Genomic DNA, 22,061 nt, shown 5'->3' with positions numbered 1-22,061 from the left:
CCCACAGCCCCAGCGATGTGTCGGGTTCCGAGTGAGTGCCAGAGCCCGACAGTAAATTCCCAGAGCCCGACAGTATGCACATCAGCATGTCTGCAACCATCTGCAACCTACACTTATCCATCAACCCCTTCTCAGCATAGGTATGTGTCGATGCCTACGTGCAGTTGCAGGCAAGTCTAAATCAAGCATTAAGAGGAATGGGGGTGTTAAATGTCCTTGAATTCCCATTTGTTCCCCACACAAAATGGCAAGAAACTAGGCTGCCAGAGTTTAGCAATCATGATCAGAGCAGGCTGTGGCTCCTGGGATGAAGATTGTCCCTCCTGTTCTACACAATTACAAGCATGTAGAACTGCATACCCATATATGTAGACTCTTGAGAAAAGCCAATGTGAACCCATTGGGACTAATTCCTTACATATGTATTAGATGGTGTTATTCTTAGTGGACCTAATCCGGTCTTTTTTTTTTCACTGCAAGTTTACAACTCCATTTATGTAGGAGTAAATTCGATGTGTATTTGATGGACTTCATGAATGATTTCCTGTTTCTACTTTAAAATTCAGGCATCTGTAGATTTTAAGTAAGAGAGAGCAGGAGGTATTTGAAAAGTGACAATATAGGTTTGCTTCCTGGTGCAGAAACATGAGGATTGTGACACTTTATATCTGCTTTATTTAACAAGCTTCCTGCACAACTTTCACTTCGAAGAAATCAGAATACATTTTCTTTCTTTGCTGAATTTAAAATCTTTATAACATGTATCACAAAATGATTTTTGTTCTCCACATAGCTCTCCTCTCCCTTCCCTTGTCTACTTTGGCTTCACACCTAATGTCACTGACAACTCACCATGCCAGAAGAAGTAAGATTTGACACTGACTTACAGAATATAAAATACTCAAGAAACTTTGTTACATGATACTAATAGGAACTGTCACAATTATGAAAAGCTGCTAATATTCACCAAATCAATTTTTCCACTCATTAAAGAGACTCAAAGTACAATCCTATTAATTCCGCTTTTCCCAACCTGGATGCCCTCCAAATGATCTCCAACTCTCAGAAGGGAAGGGAAGCACAATTAATAAAACCATAATAAAAAGCAAATTAAAATAACATAAAATCATGATCAATTAAATTGAAACACTATGACTTGATGCCTGTTATGAAAATGTTAAAAAATGTAGGCCAGAGAATTTCCCAAAGTTTAAGACCAACATTGGATTGTACTCAAAATTGTTGCTACATTTGCGGCTGAGGCTAACAAATAAGGGCCCAATCACGTTTTAGTCTTTGGTAGTAGAAAATGATTTTATTGCATTACAGTTAAAATACCAACATTTGCAATGCAATTTATTTTAACAATCTCCACAGATTCCTTTTTAAAACCATAGTGAACTTTTAGAGGATTGTGTTAACAAATTACATTAATCCAATATGAATTTTATGCATAGAAATGTTCTCAAACCATGTTTTGCATCCCATTCTCATAAATTATATTACTCACCATAACAGAGGAACTAGACTTTTATTGCTGTCTTCATGATTCCTATGTATGATGGGTACATATAATTATATCATACAGAGAACCAAACATGTACCACAGGTCTTAAATGTGATATTAATTCAAATGAGGTATGATTAATACAGGTACTAAATATCTAATGGCTCAGATGTCGGCAATCTGGTTCCAATTGGCAATCTGGTTCCAATTTCTGTGCTAATTCTCACCCTGAGGCATCTAATCTCAGCTCCTAATTCTCAATTCTGTGGAAATCATGGGCGTTTTCTAGCGATTGTTTACAAATGTGCATTTCAGGCAGATTAGACATTCACGATCACCCAATCTGGAACCCACTGCAAGTAGTATCACTGGAAATGCTGCCTGTGTGTGGGCTAATCATACAGGAAAAGCACTTTCCACTTTCCTGGATATATGTTAGAGGCAGGAAGTGTGAGATCATCTGGTATAGCAAGCATATAGAAAGCAGAAGGGAGAGGACTGGCTGCTTACTAGGCTCCAACAACCTTAATAAAATCCCTGAGGCACCCAGATGTAGCCACTCATACCTCCACTTTGCTTAGAGCTGGATGCACAAAAAAAACACCTGTTGTTTTTCCCCCCCCGAGTGTCCTGCCATTCTCAAGGTTGAAGCCTGGCATCATTCGCTGGAACAGATTCATTGAAGCCCTTGGTGAGCTGGTTCTGGCCCCTGCCTCCCAACTGCCCAAAAGGAATAATTCAAGTAGCTGGTATTTTCATTGTTATTGTCAATTGCAGCAGTTCTGGAAGTAGTCTGACTTGCTGGTTCTAGAGTGTCTCCTGGAATTTCCCCCCGAATGTTCAAGATAGAAAAACCATTTTAATGTCCTTTCCCTTTCCTTTTCCACCTATTTGGAGGCATATTCCTAGAAAACGGCCATCTTGACTTTAAAGAAGTTGGCAGCTTCTAGGGCAGGATGATCTTCCCTCTCTGTTTAAGCAAGAAGCTACTTGCAAAGCTCTCCCATCACAGATTGATTTCCCTATATCAGCTACTGTTTATTTTGGTAGAAATCCACATATTTGTAGAGAGCTGCCATACAAGTTTACGTAAAGAAACATATGTAAAACTGGTACTTGTCGAAATGCTAACTTTTCACCTAAAATCAATACAGAGAGAACTCAAGCAGAAATTAAAGTATGTTTTCCCTAGTTTGTAATGAACATCTCATGAGGATTATGGATTAATCCTTGTTTCAAAAGAACAACAGTTCCATATAGAAATGATGAAGGCAGATTTCTGCACCCAAGGCAATGGTGGCTTACTGCAAGAAAACATTTTAAAAACACTATTATGCAAAAATAGTCCTTGAGGGGAAAAAAAAAAAAAAAGGATTGGAGCAGCTCCTGCAGGAACAAGGGAGCTCTGCAGTTCTTTGGCTTGTGCTCAGTGGATCATGTTTTCTTCATTCAAGTGTCCGCACAAATTAAATTGACTGTGTCATCCAATGAAATATGGGACAATTTACGAGAAAAGTGCTCTTAAAACTTCAGAAGTTGACCAGTTTCGCATAGATAAGGCACTCCCAACTTTATGGCAATTTAAAACAACGTTTGATAAAATGACTCATGTGATGGTAAATATGGCTGTGGGCATGTCCTTCGATTCCATGATCTTTATCTGTATACCACTGAAAAAAGAAAAAGAAAAATATTGATTATAAGTAGCCCCTGTCACTAAACCGGAACACTGCAAGAATTCAGAACGCCTTTTGCTTTGTATCAGAGCAAATAACACAGTCTATTACTTGGGATGATCAAACATACAAAAAAAACAGCGCTTTTTATGCCACTGAAACCAGAACGTAGTGAAAACATCTGAAGAAAGTTGATTCTGTTTGTTTGTTGGTTACAGGCTAAAAATGGTAAATCTCAATTTTAATTTGCAGTAAAAATTAACGGGATTCCTTCAACTATGGATCGTTTCACGTTTTGTAAATTTCACAGATAAAAAGTTCCATTGAAATCAAGGGGTCAACATATGATAATCATGATAATGGTCAACATCTAATATTTATGCATACTAAAAAGGGCAGAAGACAAGATGGGTGTCTTGAGGGTGGGGTAGGAAAAGAGGGAAAGAAAATACTGTGTTCTGACTGTTTCCTTCTGAAAGGGAAGGGGGTTAGAGAGGCTTTTCTTCCAGATACTACATACCATAAAACCACTGCCTGAGAACTGACTGAAATCTTCTCCATGCTGGAAACCCACTGTTGCCATATATAAGTTATGGACACAGATCTTTTAGTTTACCTTGGCCAAATGAATCCTCAAAATGTAATTCCTGCCCTAAGCGTAGCATCCAGAGCAAAAAGAAACTACAACTAATCATCACTATTTTGAGCTGGGGAACTGAGCCTAGTTTTAGAAGTGTCCTATTGGGATGAGGGAAGCTAGAAGTGGGTGAGGCTGCCCACCTCAACAGGTCCATGCACTATTTATGCCAGAGGCGGTGCTATACAAAGAGGCTCTTGTGCTACACTACACCTTTTTTCGGGTGCTATGAACTAGCATGTTTGCATTACTCACTCGGATAGGGGGGAGCAGATCTGAGCTAAGACCTCCAAATAAGGAGCCTCTGTGGCGCAGTGGTTAGAGTGCAGTACTGCAGGCTACTTCTGCAGCCAGCTGCCTACAATTTGGCAGTTCAAATCCCACCAGTCTCAAGGTTGACTCAGCCTTCCATCCTTCCGAGGTGAGTAAAACAAGGACCCAAATTGATAGGGGCAATAGGCTAACTAGAGAGGGCTGTAAAGCACTATAAAGTGGTATATAAGTCTAAGTGCTATTGCTATTGCTAAATGGCAGTCAATTACTAAAGATTCCATGTTTCTTTGCTACAGATTTTTGTAGCCCAGATCTGCTCACCCTAGATTAGACCAGAAAGAAATTTGAGAGAATATACACATTCTTTGTAGAAAAGCTGAGAGCTGGTAATACACACATGCTGTGGGCGTTGGGTTAGTGTTAAACTCCAATTAGGACTGGAACAATACCTGAGAGCACTCTTACAGATAACACTACTATGGTGTAGATAGTATTAGCACAACTATGCCAGAATCTAACTGAAGCCCTGGCCAAATATCCCTCATCCACTTTTATGGATATATTCCTCTCTTGTGTAATGGAACATTGGTGGGTTGGATTCCAAGGAAGGAGGGGTGCATTTCAGAGGAGTAGAGACAACTCATTTCAGATATTTTGGGTGTGAGAAAGAAGATGAAGACACCCTCTCTCTCATGGCTTTCTGAGCATAGGCTTGGATAGAGAGCAGACTGCTTTAGCTTGGCAAGATTCTGCCTATAAGCATGGATCGATAAATAAATCTTCTTAAGAAGAATCACTACGTATCCTTCCTTGATGCCTGACATCTGCAACTTTCAATGATAGGTAAGAACATTTGGGAGGAGATGGGATTTGCGTAACCATAGCAACAGTTTAGTTGTTCTCATCAGCAAGCCCTTTGTGTGCGTGCAGCACCCACAATCACCAAGTACCAATGTGCCCTACATTCCACAGTGCTTCACAAGCTCTCTATTCCGCCTGGTTTCTCTTGAAAGGGCATTTGAAAGAAAAATAAATCAAGTAGCTATATTTTCTAGGGCTGTAGTTATTTAGAAGAGTATATCCCCTCCCCCCCAAATTCTACTGGGATAAACATCCTGAGGAACTAACTTACAAACATCCTGAGGAACTAACTTACTTTCTGATAAATGAGTGTTCTATACATTGATCATGCTCATTATTGAACCCATTCTGAGGATGGGTAAGTTTCTTCTTGGTGAATGTATCCATCGTATATTCTCAAGTCCCCCCACCCTTACCTTAGTTAGTACCTCTCAGTAGCAGGAAAACTAAATCAGTGCTGCTTAAAAAGTGGGGTGGGAAACGCTTTGCTAGCTACCTTGTATCTTTTCCCTTCCCAAATGCTCAGAAATATATTATTGATGCTGCTGCTGCACATAATTGGAGCAAATGAAGCCAACTCTTCACTTTAAAGGAAGTGTGCATGCATCTTTTTCTTACAATGTCATATTTTGTATGATGTGCATATCTCCTTTTACGAACTTAGCCTCCTCCTCTTATACAGATAATCCTTGACTTATGGCCAGTTGCTTAGTGACCATTCAAAGTCAAACGGACACACACCCCCATACGGAATTATGACCTGGTTCCAAAGTTACAATGGTCACCTGCAGTCACATGACTGCATTTTGGGTGCTTGAGAACCGGTCCACATTTATGGTCATTTGCAGCGCAATTATGTGACTGCAATTTACGATGTTTTTGCCAAAAACTGGCATTTATTCCTGGTTTTCAGCAATAATGCCCCATAACAAACCATGGGTTCGCTTAACAACTGCAATGTTGGCTTAATGATCATGGTGATTCACTTAATGACCACTGTAAAAAAGGTCATAAAATCAAGTCGTCATGGGACTTATAATCTGCTTTATGACCATCAGGACTTATAATGGGCAGGCTCAAGTAAAGTTGTAAGTTGAGGGCTACCTCTATTCATTTCTTCACTGAGAAAGCAAACCAACATGTATGCTAAGTTTCGATGAATCCCTTCACATACCATTGCTTGGAAATCCACCTGTGCGTCAACCAGAGCTTTTGAAATCTGGGCTGCTTGTTGAAAATGAACGTTATCTGGGAAGTAAGAACAGACAAACGGTCACAATAAAAGCAGACTGTTACTTAGATGGAAAGAACGAAGGGAGAACTCATCACAGAGCTTTATTAGAGATTTACCAAGATGTGAACAAGCAAGTCCTCAAGGCCAGTTGCTTTTTTGGGTGGGTTGTTTTGTTACTAGTAGATGTATGACCAGTAAGATCTAACTCTGCTTACCATCTGCTGTTCCATGGATCAGGAGATAGTCAACCATTTGGAAGTTTTCTGCTCTGGCCATAACTGTAGAGTTCTAAAATGTAAATGCAAACAAACAATATAATCCTCCGTGTGAGTGACTCAAATACACATTAATGTAACAAACTGCTATTTTAATTCAAAAGAAAAATAAAGTGTCTCTCTGTATGACCTTGCTATTCATACAGCATTCATAAATGTGAAAACCTCTCTGCACCTGTCATGAAGATGCCCTTAAGTTGACTTCAGAAGGCAACCGATGCACCTCTTCTCCCTAAAGGGCTGCTGAGGACCGTTCACTAAGATCCAAAATTCTGCACCAGCAATGAAAATGAAAGGTTCGACTCTCATCACCAATATCCAAAGGCAGAACTCTGATGGAAAAATGACACTTCTGAATCTTATTTTATTTTCTGAGAACAGAAATGGAATGGTTGTGGGTTCACTTAGGGAAGTTTACAGACATAAGCTTTTTAACTTGCAAAACTGATGTTCTAATTACTGCACCAGGGTCTTAATGGAAAAATATAACTTCTTCATTTATCTAAATGGCTGGACAAGTACCGAACATTTCTGGATAACTAAAGGATTGCATAAAAGCCACTGCTGCTCGTGCTCTGAAGATAAATTGCAAAACATGAATCTAAATAAGTGGGAGTAACACATTGAATGAACCAAAACATAACTTATGGGAAATTACTTCCCCACTGATACTCATTGGTAAAAAGAGCTCTCTGATATGTATGCTACTAATCATCCAGAGTCTTAGTACCTGTTAAAGCAATCTGTATAAAAATGTTCTGTAAATTTTAAAATTTATCTCGCACATATATACCGTGCCCACGGATCAGCGGCAGCCATTGTGTTCGACCCTGCAAAGCTGTGTGTGCATGTGTTTGTGAAAGCTCACATCCCACTTGCCAACCTTGTGTTGACAGCACAGGCTTCTAGCTTAGGGGAATAAACAGAAATAACTCCATGTCTGTTGCTCCCCTTTTGTGATTAGTGCCATCAAGGTAACCACAACTTGCTGCTTTTCAGCAGGAAAACAACTCAGCTTCCCACATGCAGCGAGTAGATGTGTAAAACTAAAGTATGACACTGCAGAAAGTTGAACACTGCATTTCCCTGTGGTTCTCCATGGCTCCTCTTTGGGACTTGCAGTGCTCAGCATGGATGCTCTATGTGGAGTCCAGTGACAATCAAGAAAGAGATAACCTATGCTCTATTTTGATAGCTCTTCGTTCTCCAGGAAAACAGACCTGATTTTTTTTCACCCTTCAATGGTTCAATTTGTTGGCTGTGAACAATGGGCGGAGGGGAAATAAGTTTTGAATATAACTTATTGCCAAGAATTAAGACCAGACAAAAATGGAATCACCATTTGTTGATGATCCAAACTCTGTCAAGGACCTTGGAGTACTCATCTCTAATGATCTAAGTGCTAGAGTCCACTGCAAGTACATAGCCAAAAAGACATTAAGAGTTGTTAACCTAATCCTACGTAGCCTTTTCTCTGGTAATATCACACAACTAACTAGAGCATACAAAACATTTGCTAGACCAATACTTGAATACAGCTCATCAGTCCAGAACCTGCATTACGTATCTGATATTAACACAGTTGAGAAATGCCATCAGACTTGAAATTCTAGACCTAGAAAACCTAGAACTACACCGCCTTTGGTCCGATCTATGTATAGTATATAAAATCATACATTGCAATGTCCTACCTGTCAATGAATACTTCAGCTTCAACCATAACAATACAAGAGCACACAATAGATACAAACTCAAGGTAAACCACACCAAACTCGATTGCAGGAAATACGACTTCAGCAACAGAGTGGTCAATGTCTGGAATACTCTACCCGACTCTGTAGTTTCTTCCCCAAACCCCAAAAACTTTAACCTTAGACTGTCTACTATTGACCTCACCCCTTTCCTAAGTGGTCTGTAGGGGGCGTCCATAAGTGCACCAACGTGCCTACCGTCCCTTTTCCTATTGTTTCTTTTTATTTTTCTTATATGTATCCATTTCATGTATTCATAACTATGTTTATACTTATACATATTATGTTATAATCACTTGACAAATAAATAAATAAAATAAAAACAAACCATCCTCAACTGCTCTTTATTAAGCCATATTTGCCTAATTCATATCGAATGAATCTTTACAAGGGAGAATCTGCCTCAGGGCTCTCACCCATACAGCCAAGAAATAGGCTTCAGGGAGCTTTTTCAGCCAAGGCAAGGCAACCTGTGTCTTTTCATGTCAGTCCAGCGGTAAAAATGCCCTTTAACACTAAGGCCACAGCAAGGAGTGCTCGCTTTGTGAAAAGATCAAACAGCAGTCAACATTTTACCACCACTCAATAAACAAGTTAATATTTGGCTGGAATCTGAAGGTCTCTCTCCCTTTGGCATATTTCTTGGATAATAGAATAAATGTCATACCAGTACAAGATGGCATATTTACAAAATTGTACCCTGTTTTGCATAACCTAATGATGCAGCAGTTCTTGAGGAATGAACATTTCAAATCTGCTAAGAGAAGATTGCCAAATCTATGACTGCTTCGAATACTTGCCAACAGCATATCAAATTCAGAGAGATCTGCAAAACAACCTCTTTCACAAGTTTAACAGTCTCCCCCCCCCCTCCAGTGCATGGTCTTCTGGCAGCACATGACAGCTACTATCTGCATCACCCTTCATTCCCACCCCTCAAGTCATCAATTCAGCCCTCCCCCCTCCCTTGCACATGTCAGTCTGGTTTCTTTCAGGCCTTCTCTTGATCTTCCTTTGGGGGAACTGTTCAGTTTTAGGGCTCACCTCTCTCTCTCTGGCTTAAAATCTCTTCTAGTTTGCAATCCGGAGACACTTGTGGAGCGACTTGTCCACCATACACTTGGCATTATTCTTACTAGGCTTAATGCATCCAGGTCTCCACCTTGTTCTATTTTACAACACTTGTTCCAGTGCTGAACACCACAGTACAACATTCTGCAATATTGAACAAGGCACAGGGCTCTGACCTGGGGATGCTTCACACACCTTCATCACCTGATGACGGCCATATCAAGGGAGGATATTTAAAGGCAAGGCCTCAGTCCAATGCGATAGTCGGGCTGATTGTAGCACCAAAGCCACCTCACAATCTCTGGTCACAATGAATCCCTTTGAATGTTCACATGTTCAGCGACTGGGCAATTCCCTGAACGGAAGTACATGCTTGGGTAAAATAGACACCAGTGTGTTGCATCCTCAATGATAGTTGCGGGTAATGTGTGATGTTGATGCCCCAATTGGTATGATCAGCCTTTGAACAGAAATCACTTGCCATGGGAAGACAGACGCTGTAGGTTCTGATTTAAACTGGGTCTCACAAAATCAGAATTCTTAAATGGTGGGTCAGTATTACACACCACTGTGAAATGCCTAGGCTCCAGGACAGCTTGCCTGCAGCCTTAATATTCACAACGATTGGGGGTGTGAATTCCAGCCAGCATGGTTTTATTTCCTTGAGAAAATAAGTAGGAATTTTTGGAAGGGCAATCAAGTACGTGACCATCCATTTAATAGCAACATAGGGAATGTACTTCTCAACTTGGAGAAAACAAGACAGAATTCTGTAAATTCTGCCTATACAATTATCTATCCTAGGAAGGTTTTTGTACCATAAAAAATGAATTAATGAACCTCTGGCACTGTTACAGTTGATTCTGTAGATTCTACACTGAGCTGACTGCCTTTAGGAGGATTTTTGGTGGAAGGAAGGAAGGGGAAATATCAGGATCATTGAAAGTGAGGATATTCTGAGGAGGGTTTTTTATGTTTTTTGTAGTCAAGAAGGGGTGAAAACTGTGCAATTCATTGTTCCACGATAAAAAGAAAACTTGGGCCACTTAAAGGGGAGAAATCTACTCCAAATAATACCTTAAACCAAGAAGATTTTCATTCCTTGCTACTTATAACATGAACTGAATTAAACAGTTCTTCCCTAAGGGGATTTGCAATAAGTCTCTTCCGTATCTCCATCTCTCTCTAACTTTCAAATTCTCCAATTTAATCCTCTGAGTAACACACTGGAAACCTTTAGCTTTTGGGTACTGGCAGTTTCAACGTGGACACTGCCAGCAACGAATGCCGTGCCAAGAGAAGTCGGCTTCTGGCAAAAAGAAAGATTACACGGTCCTCTGGAGCCATCTGTGCTGTGAAGCTGCAGAGTGACATAGTGCACCCAGAGCACTAACATTTCAATCTGTAGAAAGTTAAGAGACTTCCAATTCCATAAGGGCTTTGTGGATCTGCTACTCGACAAAGCGACTTATCAGAACCCAAAGTTATTCAGCAAGCAACCTTCTTCCCCAAATATAGCAAGCACGGATGGGTAGGGTAGAATAAAGATTTCATAACTAGTTGGACTTAAATTAGAAAGCTTTACTGAAAACCCAGACAACTTTTTAAAGTTTAAATCTCTCATAGCGCTTGAAAGAAGGGCAGTAAGTCACCAAATGGCCAAACTGTGACTCCAGAGTTTTACCCCAGGGACTGTAACAATTTCTTTCATAACTTGATCAAAACAATGGAAGAACCCTCCTGGACAGGACCAGGCCAAATGTACCTCACAACGACCTTTGACTCAACTGCTTGAAGGAAAGTCACAAAGAGGGCATGGAGCTAATAGCTGCTGCCTACATTTGATCCCTATTTAAAAGTAGCCTATCTATAATTCAGGAGGTAGCTTTTAAAGCCATTTCAAAAAAATAATAAATAACAGGGAACAGCACCACTGAGGGCAGGGAGTTCCGACAATTAATTATGAATGTGTAAACAAGTTCTTTCTTTTTCTAGTCCCAAATTTTTCCACGTGTTCTTTCATGCCATGATTCTAATCCTTCTAAGGGGGGGGGGGAGGGAAGACTGTTCAATTTTTTTACATTATGCATGACTTTCAACACTTCACCCATCATGTTTTTTTCTTTCTCATCTTCACACCAAGCTTTTTGTTTTGCTTTTTAGAGACAACCATAGGCGACTACAGTAAATGAGGACCTTCAAGTACAAGCTGCACATTTTACACCACGATATACATTTCATCGCTAATTGCATCCCATCAGTTGTTTTGAATGTCCTTTTCTTTGCCTTTTTTTTAGCTTGTAGAACTTGTAGTACTATTTCTGAGGGGTGGTAGCCAGAGAGGTGTAGTCAAGAGTAGTCAGATTAAAGAATTCTATAGTGACTTTTATAAAAAGTTAAAGCTTTCCCCTGTCCAGTGGTATTTGCCTGTAGGGGGTGGAGCTCCATCTCCATTTTGTAGCTAAAGGAGCCAGCTTTGTCTGAAGACATTTCCGTGGTCATGTGGCCAGCATGAGGCACACAGAATATTGTTACCTTCCCACCAAAGTAGTACCTATTTATCTACTCCCAGTTCCATGTCCATGGAGATTCTCGGTCATTCAGGTCATGGTTGTCTCAAAGGTGCTTTTTCAGGATGCAACTGGACTTTGGGGGGGTTGGACAAGAAAGTTCAGTTGCCTCCTGAAAAAGCACCTTTGAGACAACCATGACCTGAATGACCGAGAATCTCCACGGACTTTTAGCTGTGTGCTTTGGGGTGAATACCCTCGAATCGTGTAGGAGTATGTATGGATTTCCAGAAAAATTGAAAACTACAGGAACCATTTGTGCTTCAGTTTGAGATGCAGACAACACAGACTCAGCCCCAACAGCCTGTGCCTGTGTTCAACAATGAAGGGACACAGGGCAGAAAACATCATGTAGTCAACAAGGCTCCACACCCATTTGCACTACTCAGGTGACCCTGAGGACACAGATAAACCTCCAAGTGGCCTCAACGATTCTCTAAAAAAGAGTGCAAATGACCAACTGTCTGCAAGGAGTATAAATCCTTCCATCCCCGACCATCCAGTCAGAACTGAAGAAGCTTCTTGGATGAGAAGTGAAACAAGAAAGTCCAGTTGCCTCTTGAAAAAAGCACCTTTGGGACTCCCAGTTCCATGCCTTTGAACTGCTAGTTGGGCAGGAGCTGGGGCAGGAATGGGAGCTCCCCCTGTCATGTGGTTCTTGGGCTCAAAAGGCCAACTTTCCAGTTGACAAGTCCAGCATCTTAACTGCTAGGCCACCATGCTTCCTGCACAATAGTGGCAGTTTTATTTCCTATCTAGGATGTGTAGATCTCAAGGGCAAAACCGACTAACTCATTTGGACCTACCCACAAACAAGATCCAGGCCACCTGAGATGACCCCATTCTGTCCTAAATATTTTGTGAGGTAGCCTGGAGTGAATGAATGGGAGTGCCCTCTTCTAGGTTTCAGCAGTGATGGAAATTGGGACCTGAATAGGTGAATCTGCAGAACTCCAGGTTAATTTATTTAATAGATTTGTACAGTTGCCCAACTTGGGTTTTTAAGGGTTGGGATTTGATTGTAGAGTGTATCTTTGAGTCAATTTTTGACTCCTGGTGACCCAAAGCCTCTGAACTTTCCTTGGCAAGGTTTTTTTTTTTTTTTTTGCCAGGACTGCCGTCCTAGGGCTAAAGTCACTAGCCCAAGGTCTCCAGCTGGCTTTGTGCTAAAGTAGAACTCACGAGTTTCTAGTTCAGGACGTTAATCACCACACCAAATTTTTCAAATTTCAGAAATCCAGATTTATTTATTTAAAAGATTTGTATGGCTTGCCCATCTTAGGTTTTTAGGTGTAAAAACAAATTATCTGGTCTTCAAGCTCTTATGATTATGGCTTTTATTTATTAGAAACATAGACTTTTTTCTCCATAATTCACTCTTCTCTGTACAGCAGATGCCCAGTAGCAGCATTTGTTACATGGCTGCTACTTCATCAAGTAGCAACTTGAAGAGTAGAGATAGGACAACTTAGCAATTTTTTTCTCCCTTTGCCCACAGTGGGTTTTGTGACTAATGTGCTCAGTGTGTTAATTCAGTTCCATATCTACTTCTATTTCAATACAAGATATCTCCCACCCATTTTAGATCTCCTTATCAGATATATACCCTCAATATGTACATGCATTCCATTCCTTTCTGCTTAGTTTCTGCACACTTCAACAGGTGTTCAAACACTGTGGATTTGTCAGAGCGCATGAATTTTTATTATGATGTAATGGAAAAATAAAAACAGTATACTTAGAATCATAATTTACTATAAAGTTCTTTTTGGAGCAAAGGCATCATAAACATGATACTGAAGAAACAGAAACATTATGTACACAACAGACTTGAGCACAAAATGTATAGATATGCACTGGCATGTAAAGACGCTGCAATAGCAGATATAATAGAAGATATGCTTGTTTAAGAGCAAGGTTAACAGAGATATATCTTGGGCTAATACCTCACTGCTCCTGGAGACTATGCCACCATTTCAATTGCAGTGCAAACTGCAAAAGTCAAAGAACAAATTCACTGCCTAAATCTGTTTTAGTGAAAAAATGCTGCAGATTAAGAAAGAGGGAAGGAAAAGATAGTTTCATAAGTGTCTGGTCAGATCCATGAAACCACATTTTTGTATAAATGTGCCAAGTGATGCAATGTTAAATGGTTTCTCTGGGTTGTAATTAGTATTCAGATTACACTAAATGGTTGCCTAGATTATTGCAACGTAGAGATGGTAGAGTGTCTACAGAACCCAAATCTCTATACAAGGCTATATCAAATAGCATACCAAATTGAATTTCCCTAATAAAAAAAACAGTTTTGCAAAAGTTATTTATAAATATTTATATTGTAATAGAGAACAGATGGAATCCATATTCCAAACAAATGCAGTCACCTAACCTCTACAGTATAGCAAAACACTGTAAATAATTTTGGAAATATCTGGAATATATTAGCAACACTCAACAGAAACTGTTAGAATATTCTTCACCTAGAATAACTATTGCTTCTGATATCCTTGATAAATTACCATATAACCACTTCTCTATAAGTAAGGAAGGCGGGGGGGCAACTGCTACCACAGCTTGCTTCTCATCTTCCCCACATATTCTTTGGACTTGGTGTGTGTAAGTGTGAGCCAAAGTTGATTGTAAAAGTGCAGGGAAGAAAGAAGTATGTGTGTGGAAGTCAGGTTCAGTGAGATTCAGCTTGCGTTGTTGTTTTATTTTTGTACAGTAAAAAGTGAAAGACATTTTCTTACCTCATAGAAATACAGGTTATCATTTTTTTCAGGCAAACCCATGTAGCGTTCAGTATATATAGAATCTAGGATGGAGGGGAGCACATAAAGAAGGCATTATGCAATATCAGAAGACTATGCTTGCTTATTTAACTCTGGTGTTCATTGGCATCTATTTACCAATATAGTGAGTGCTTTATTGTGCTAAGTTTCCCCCAAAATTTACTGTTTTCTTAATAATAGGCACTGGAGATAATCACATTTTAAAATATTCAGTATGCAGTTGTCCATAGCAACAGCATTATTAATTATTCTCAGCAACCTTATGCCAAAGTAATATTATTCTCTCATCAACTGGAAAGAAAATGGAAGTTTTATTAAGTCTGTTTCTCTGGATGAATTGCAATAAACTAAGGATGCTATCAAAGCAGGGCTATTTCTTTTAGGGTCATCAAACCATCAAAATAAACCATTGATTATTTCTTGATCCCCCCCTTTAGCATATTGTTTGTTTACTTCATTTTAAGCATTTAAAAAAATAATTCTCAAACAAAGAGATTCTGTGTCATGTGGCTATGAAGTTTTTGGACGTTCCCTTGGATACCCTCATTCATAACCATAAAAAACTAGATCATTTCCTCAATCTCCCCAAACCTGTAATTGACAATAACTGGACCTTACCCAATTCTAGTTTAAAGTTGTAGTTAAGGTCTTAGACAAGGGGTTCCCAAACTTTTTGCTATAACTCCCTTTATTGTAACCTTAATGTACACATCTGGCCTAAAAATTCAAACACTAAAACGAACACAACTGAACAAAAAAAGCAATACAATGAAACTTTGGGAAATGTGGATTTATTAACCAAAGGGTTTTCCACACTTCTCCTGGACTCTATCTGCACCTGCCCAAAGAAGGTACACCTCACAGTTTGGGAAACCCCAGATAAGTGTGTGACCAGGTTTAAATTCTGATTCAGCATATAGGACAGGGGTGGGCAAACTTTTTGGCTCGGGGGCCGCATTGACTTTTAAAATTTGACAGACGGGCGGGTCAGCACAAGATTTTTTGGGAATCGCCCCCCCTTCCCCCCTTCTCCTCCTTCCCCTCCCCTCCCGGAGGCCCCTGAGTCAGGAGTTGCTACGCCGGCACGGCTCCGCGCGGCTCGCCGGGCTTCCCTCTGCTGCGCGGCTCGGGGCCAGGTGCGGCGCCGCGAGTTAAAGGAAGCCGAAAGTTGCTGCGAAGTTGCTCGGTGCTGGGAGCAGGCTTTTAAAGTGCCGCCCGAGCAAAGTTTAAGCAGCCCGCCCGGCCGCCGGGCGGAACCTTCCCGCTCCTCGCCCGAGGCTGCAGCCTTCCTGCTCTTCCCACGGCCCCTGGAACTCTGCCCTGCCGCTGCAGCCCCGGGGATTTCTGGAGGGCGTTTCCGGTGGTGGTGGGGGGTCGTCTTATACGCCGGGTCGTCTTATACGCCGGCAAATACGGTAGTTAAGGTCTTAGACAAGGGGTTCCCAAACTTTTTGCTATAACTCCCTTTATTGTAACCTTAATGTACACATCTGGCCTAAAAATTCAAACACTAAAACGAACACAACTGAACAAAAAAAAGCAATACAATGAAACTTTGGGAAATGTGGATTTATTAACCAAAGGGTTTTCCACACTTCTCCTGGACTCTTATCTGCACCTGCCCAAAGAAGGTACACCTCACAGTTTGGGAAACCCCAGATAAGTGTGTGACCAGGTTTAAATTCTGATTCAGCATATAGGACCTTGGTAGAGTCTGTACTACTCACTAGGTGGGATCCAACTTTATGCTTCCATCTGTAGAAGCAAGCCTACCAAATAATAAGGAGGAGATTTTCTTTTCTCCAGAGCAAGAAAATACGCAAATGTCCCACTAAGGAGGTGGAGAAAGTCCTGATAAATTAGGAGGCATGACACTATTTCAAATATCTAGCCACTTTGCAGACTTCCAGCAAAGGAAAAGTGGAAGGCGGACCATATTTGTTGCCTTGAGCTCCTTGATGAAAGGAGGGATAGAGATGACTTAAAAATAAATACTCCAACACTCTGCAGTTGGCATACTGGAAATCATTTAAAAGAGATTGCTCCCTATATAGGCATGTCATACAGTGTTGCCTCTTGATAATCAGATTTCTGTAACATTTCAAAATATAGAATAAAACTCTGATTTGTCTGCAGATAGCATACTCATTTGCAATGAGAGCAATCTATGAATAATTATGTATATTCTAATACGTAATTATTTTTTTAAAAAACAAATGGTAAAATTTAACCATTGAAGGTAGGACAGAAGAAGTAAGCACTGATATTTAAAAGGAAAACATGAAAAGAGGGGCTTAATTACACAAATGTCATCCTTTCTGACTTCCAGAAAATTTAGCCAAATCATGTTTTCTCAATGAAAAGCAGCAACTCAAGAAGCCATCACAAAGTTTACCCAATAAACTCATAATTAGAATCAAAATGTAAGGCAAAAATATACAGCTTTAACATTCAAATTTTCCTTTTGGGAGTTTTTGGAACATTGAGCAAACTAATAATAAGCATTTGATGATACTTTAGTATACATAAGAGGCAATGAGCAATGTCATTTAATTGGTAAATATTGTAATAAATGATTAAAATTATGACCCTTCTTTCCAGAGCTCATTGTCATAAAGGAAGTTGATAGCAGTGCCAATGAATTCTATGACATTCAGAAATGATCCCTCCACACTTTGGAACACATGGCACTTTTGAGGAATGCAAATGCAGACATTTGCATTATAGTAAAATTTCAAATATTAAGTAATTTTGTGCCATTTAAAGCAGATTATCTTCCTTTCAAATCCAAGTTTCCAGTTGGGGAAAAATATTAATCCAGGGACAGTGTGTAATACCTCACATGAGTTCAGGAAGGCAGACCAAATGATAGCTTCATGTGGGAGAATTATGTACCCAACTATTCATACTCGATACCATTGCCCAGTATGACTTTTGTGGTACTTGTTAAAGGATCTTCCTACTTTATTGTGAATAAATAAACACATACCATAATATTGCCAGCGTGAGACAGGTGCCACAGCTATTCCGCACTTGAACACACCACTTCCGGCTCCGAGGGCCATGGAAGTTACATAACCTCCATAAGACTGAGAGAAAAGAAACATTATTATTTCAAATAGACCAAGAGGGATACAATGTTCTCCTCACAAAGAATATGTATGTGTATTAAAGAATAGCTTTGCTTGGATCTCAGTTTGCCAAGTAATGAGGCAAGGCTTGTTCTGACCCCAATTTTTTGGGTAATGAAATCCTCTGTAAAACCTGTATAGTATCTTCATATAAAGGGAGATCAACCCTGACTGCTTTTCAGAAGGCCAGATCCTGAAGTTGAAACTCAAATACTTTGGCCACCTAATGAGAAGGAAGAACTCACTGGAGAAGAACCTAATGCTAGAAAAGATTGAGAGCAAAAGAAGAAAGGGACGACAAAGAATGAGGTGGCTGGATGGAGTCACTGAAGCAGTCGGTGTGAGTTTAAATGGACTCCAGAAGATGGTAGAGGACAGGAAGGCCTGGAGGAATGTTGTTCATGGGATCACCATGGGTCAGACACAACTTCACAACTAACAACAACAGCACAAAGGGATATAAAGGGAGCCCCATTAGTCTTAGTTTCAAAAAGAGACACCTCTAGGTTGGGTTAGGCAGAATGAGATATAGTCACATCTTTATGTTCTTTATTTTATACAGCTGCCAACTTGACATGTGACTCAGGGCAACCTGAATCAGAAGGAGTCTGGTTATTTCTGTTCTAATTAACAACTTTTACTAAAAGGCAAATATTTTGTCAGCAACAATTCACTTCTTCGTAACTAAAACTTTGATTTAGTTAGCTGCCCAGAGTTGGTTATATGACGGGTGGCTATATAAATTTTTTAAATAAGTTAACTAACTGATGTAGGAGTTAAATTGTGATGACATTGGGAGAGGGGAATTTAGATTGGTTACTGCCGATACAGGTTACATATGACAAATTACAAGTGATAATTCTATCAATTATCAATTTTAATGTGTTAATACAAAACACTGTGTTTGCTGAGATCTTTCGAGATAGCCTAAAACTAATTGATATATGTTCAGCAACCTTTCACTTAAAAGATTGCTTTTTCCCCCAAAGATTAATTTTAAGGTCTGCAATGAGTGTCCTAGGAGGCTGAAATACTCTATTATTTTGATCTTGTTTTGGCTCCTGATGTCAAACTTGTGTCCATGAACTCTTCAGTATATGTGCAAACGTTGTCCTATGTAGGTAAAGTCCAAAGGGATAGATGCTGGGGCATATCACAATAGAGGACAAGCATGTGAAGGCATCTCTGATTGTGTATGTTTACTTGTTGGGATCCACAATGGTGCTGTTGGTATAAATGTGGGGATAAGCTAGACATCTGGATCTGTTGCTGGCCCTGGTTCCCCTCATTATCCTGTTGTTATTTGTTGCTTGTGACAATTTGCTTCAGGTTGGATGTTTTTTGTATTCAAACATGGGCCTGAAAAAATACATTGTCATTGTCCAGTATGGGCTGAAGCATATTAATAATGCATTTGAGTGGTTTGAGCTCTAAGCTGGAGGAGGCAATCAGTGAAGTTCTGTTGTTCTGTTCTTGGGGTCTGTATTTTAAGAGGACCTCCCTGAAAACTGATCTGCCTTTATAGATGTGTCTATTGATCTCATTGGATGGGTGGATGAATACCATGATTAGCTGGTTTAATTCCAACAGTTGTACATCTCTGCAAAGCACAGCTAAAGCATTGAGATTGGCTAATAGAACTATCATCTATAGCCAGACTATAGTTGAAACAGGTTCCTTTCAACTCTTTCTTAAGCTAGCCTAGACTAACATAACTTTCCCACTCCAAGGATGAACTTGAATATTTGTGCAAGGAGACGTTCCCTTATATTATAAAATATTCCCTTGATATCATAAAAATATAATAAGAATAGACTTTTAAGTGGAAAGTTGACCCAATCAATTTAAAATACAGTCAAATTTCCTGCAACCTTGTATAGAAGCCAACCTACACTAGAAATGGAGGACAATGTAACAGACTGGATTCATAGATAGATTCAGTGTAAAACACAATGCAGCTTGCTTGATTTTGGCTTATCATGTTGTGTGAACAAGCAATTAAAGTTTGCACACAATGCTTTTATGGCTTAATGTAGTGTATGAACCTATCTAACTATGGTTTACTCAATAAACTCTGAAAAGCAACTCATGGCTTAATGCAAAGTATGAACCCAGCCACATAGTTATTGTGGCCACTAGAAAATGTGAGAATGTAGAAAAAGTCTTGCTGGATCAAGGCAATCACCCAACTGCTCCAGTTTCTATGTGTTTGAGCAGTCCATCAGATGGCATAAAGATGTGGGGAGAGATAAATGGAAGCAATAATTCAGGTTTTGAATGGAAACATTTCTCTACTTAGAAAGAGGCCCAACTAAAATATAGAGGCGTATCTTATAAACAACATCTCCTGTGTCTCCACAAACAGCAATTTCTCACAATGCGTATTCAAGTGAAGCACCTTTTCTTACTAGCAAATCTGAACAAAACAATTAATACTTTAATACTTACCCAGCCCCAAATAGCCATTCTGTCCTTATCAACAAAGCTCATTTCGGAAAATAGCCTAAGAAAAAACAGAAAAGTGCACCTACTCAGAAAAATCTTATCTTATTCTTCTTTGCAACACTTCCTTTCCCCCACCAGCCTTGCTCCTTGGAGAATAGGTGTATTAAAATGTAATACATAAATATTAATATTCAATACTTATTTCCAAACAAGTTTTTTTTGTTTTCTACTTTTTTAAACAATTGGATTACCAATTAGAAGCAAAGGAAGTAGAAGGCTACTGGGGTTAGAAATAGAAGAGAAATGAGCGTATTTGTGTTAATCAAATTTTCATTTGCAAACTAATATATGATTCTTAACTCAACTATCCATCAAAATTAACTTCCCTGAAAGTCTAATTCATCAATCAAAAAAGTAGGGAAAGGCTGCACAAAATGTTTCTATCATGCAAATACAGTAATTGACTATGTTATACATTAAATGTTTGCAAAAACTGTGTATTAGGTTAAAAAAAAATACTGTTAAGTTGGGAATTAAAAGAACAAAAACAAATCTCAAGCTTTATATTAAAACAAGGAGGGGATGATGAAAGTTACTAAACAGAAAAAAAATGAGAAATGAAGAAAAACCAAGCCTACGAAATTCTGCAAGAAGGAGAAACATTGAGAGAAACCCAGTTAAGATGTTAACCATCCTAAAGCTAAGGCAATAAGGCACAAACTTACTTGGCTGCTGAGATCTGATCTTCAACTTCATAGGTTCCCAGTCTTCGGTATATTGCATGCAAAATTTTATCTCCTTGAAAGCCACTTCCTCTACCATCAAAGCTAGCCACAATAATCCCTTCAGAGCTTGCGAGATATGTAGACCAGTTGATCCGGAAGGCAGCATCTGCTTTCTGACTACAAGGCCCTGCATATCTGTGGAAAAAAATTTGGTTGACTTGATCCATGCTGTGCTCTATTTGTTCTGCACTTTCTACATTCTTATATAAACAGAGACTTTGGTTAGAACAGAAAATGTCCAGCAGCCTACTCTTCAACTAAGTTTGCCACAAGCACTGTAACAATAGAACTGAGATTCAGGCCTATGAAACGTATCCTGATGCTAAACTGGATTTTGTATTTTCTTATTATTAGTCTGGCTTTAGCTGTATTGAATGTTTATTTCGCTATACACAAATATGGCTGGAAATTCAAAAGCAGCAATATAGACAGCAATTTAGGTTAAAATTAATACATTCTAAGAAGAATGGTATTTACAAAGAATAGAGAATAGAATAGAATAGAATAGAATAGAATAGAGAAAATTAAATTGAAGCCCAAAATGATAAGAACTGAGACTGAATCATATGATCTTTTTCTGGCATAATCAGTATATGAACTCTATGGTAGAATTTTATCGTAATTTCCATTTAACTCTCTCCATTGAATTATTTCCATCATTGTCTTGTAAAATAATGAACTGTTTTTTTAACTTCATTCCTTTATGGTTGCTGCAGAACTTTGTTTAATTTAGAGTATGTCCAACAAGAAGTCAATCCCCATTCTCTCATGGAACACAAGGACTAACTTTGGACCAACCTAATCTAATTTATTGTGAAGTTGAGGCTAATCATGAAACTCCTGGAAGAAATCTCAAATAACATTAAATGCTCATGACTAAATCTTATTGAAATGACTGCCCATGGAGATAATTTCAATCTATATTTTCTACATTACAACTCTCATCCTGGGCCTTTGTGTAAATACAACAAAACTGAGTTTAAGCTGTAAGCATTTGTTCTTGCTTCACTGCAGGAATGTCTCAATGTTTCACACCTTTTTGCTTTATTCCAT

General features: G+C 39.3%; 1 protein-coding gene across 1 annotated transcript in view; it reads right to left on the bottom strand.

Annotated features, from left to right (window-relative positions):
• Positions 1-1,295: 1,295 nt before the first annotated feature.
• DPP4 (dipeptidyl peptidase 4) overlaps positions 1,296-22,061 on the bottom strand; it is a 76,885-nt gene continuing 56,119 nt past the window's right edge. The window contains exons 20-26 of the mRNA XM_026674536.2: positions 20,949-21,143; positions 20,227-20,281; positions 17,637-17,736; positions 14,606-14,670; positions 6,404-6,476; positions 6,129-6,202; positions 1,296-3,177 (exon numbers count right to left, since the gene is read on the bottom strand). Of these exons, the coding sequence (XP_026530321.1) occupies positions 3,079-3,177; positions 6,129-6,202; positions 6,404-6,476; positions 14,606-14,670; positions 17,637-17,736; positions 20,227-20,281; positions 20,949-21,143 (661 nt within the window). The 3' untranslated portion in view covers positions 1,296-3,078. The remainder of the gene's footprint in view (positions 3,178-6,128; positions 6,203-6,403; positions 6,477-14,605; positions 14,671-17,636; positions 17,737-20,226; positions 20,282-20,948; positions 21,144-22,061) is intronic.

This window comes from Notechis scutatus, chromosome 1 (genome assembly GCF_049901735.1).
Source record: "Notechis scutatus isolate UNSWTSFEM ecotype Mainland chromosome 1, rNotScu1.2, whole genome shotgun sequence".
In the NCBI taxonomy this organism is placed as follows: Eukaryota; Metazoa; Chordata; class Lepidosauria; order Squamata; family Elapidae; genus Notechis; species Notechis scutatus.
Note: the sequence above shows the minus strand (reverse complement) of the source record. Positions and strands in the feature narration are given on the sequence as shown.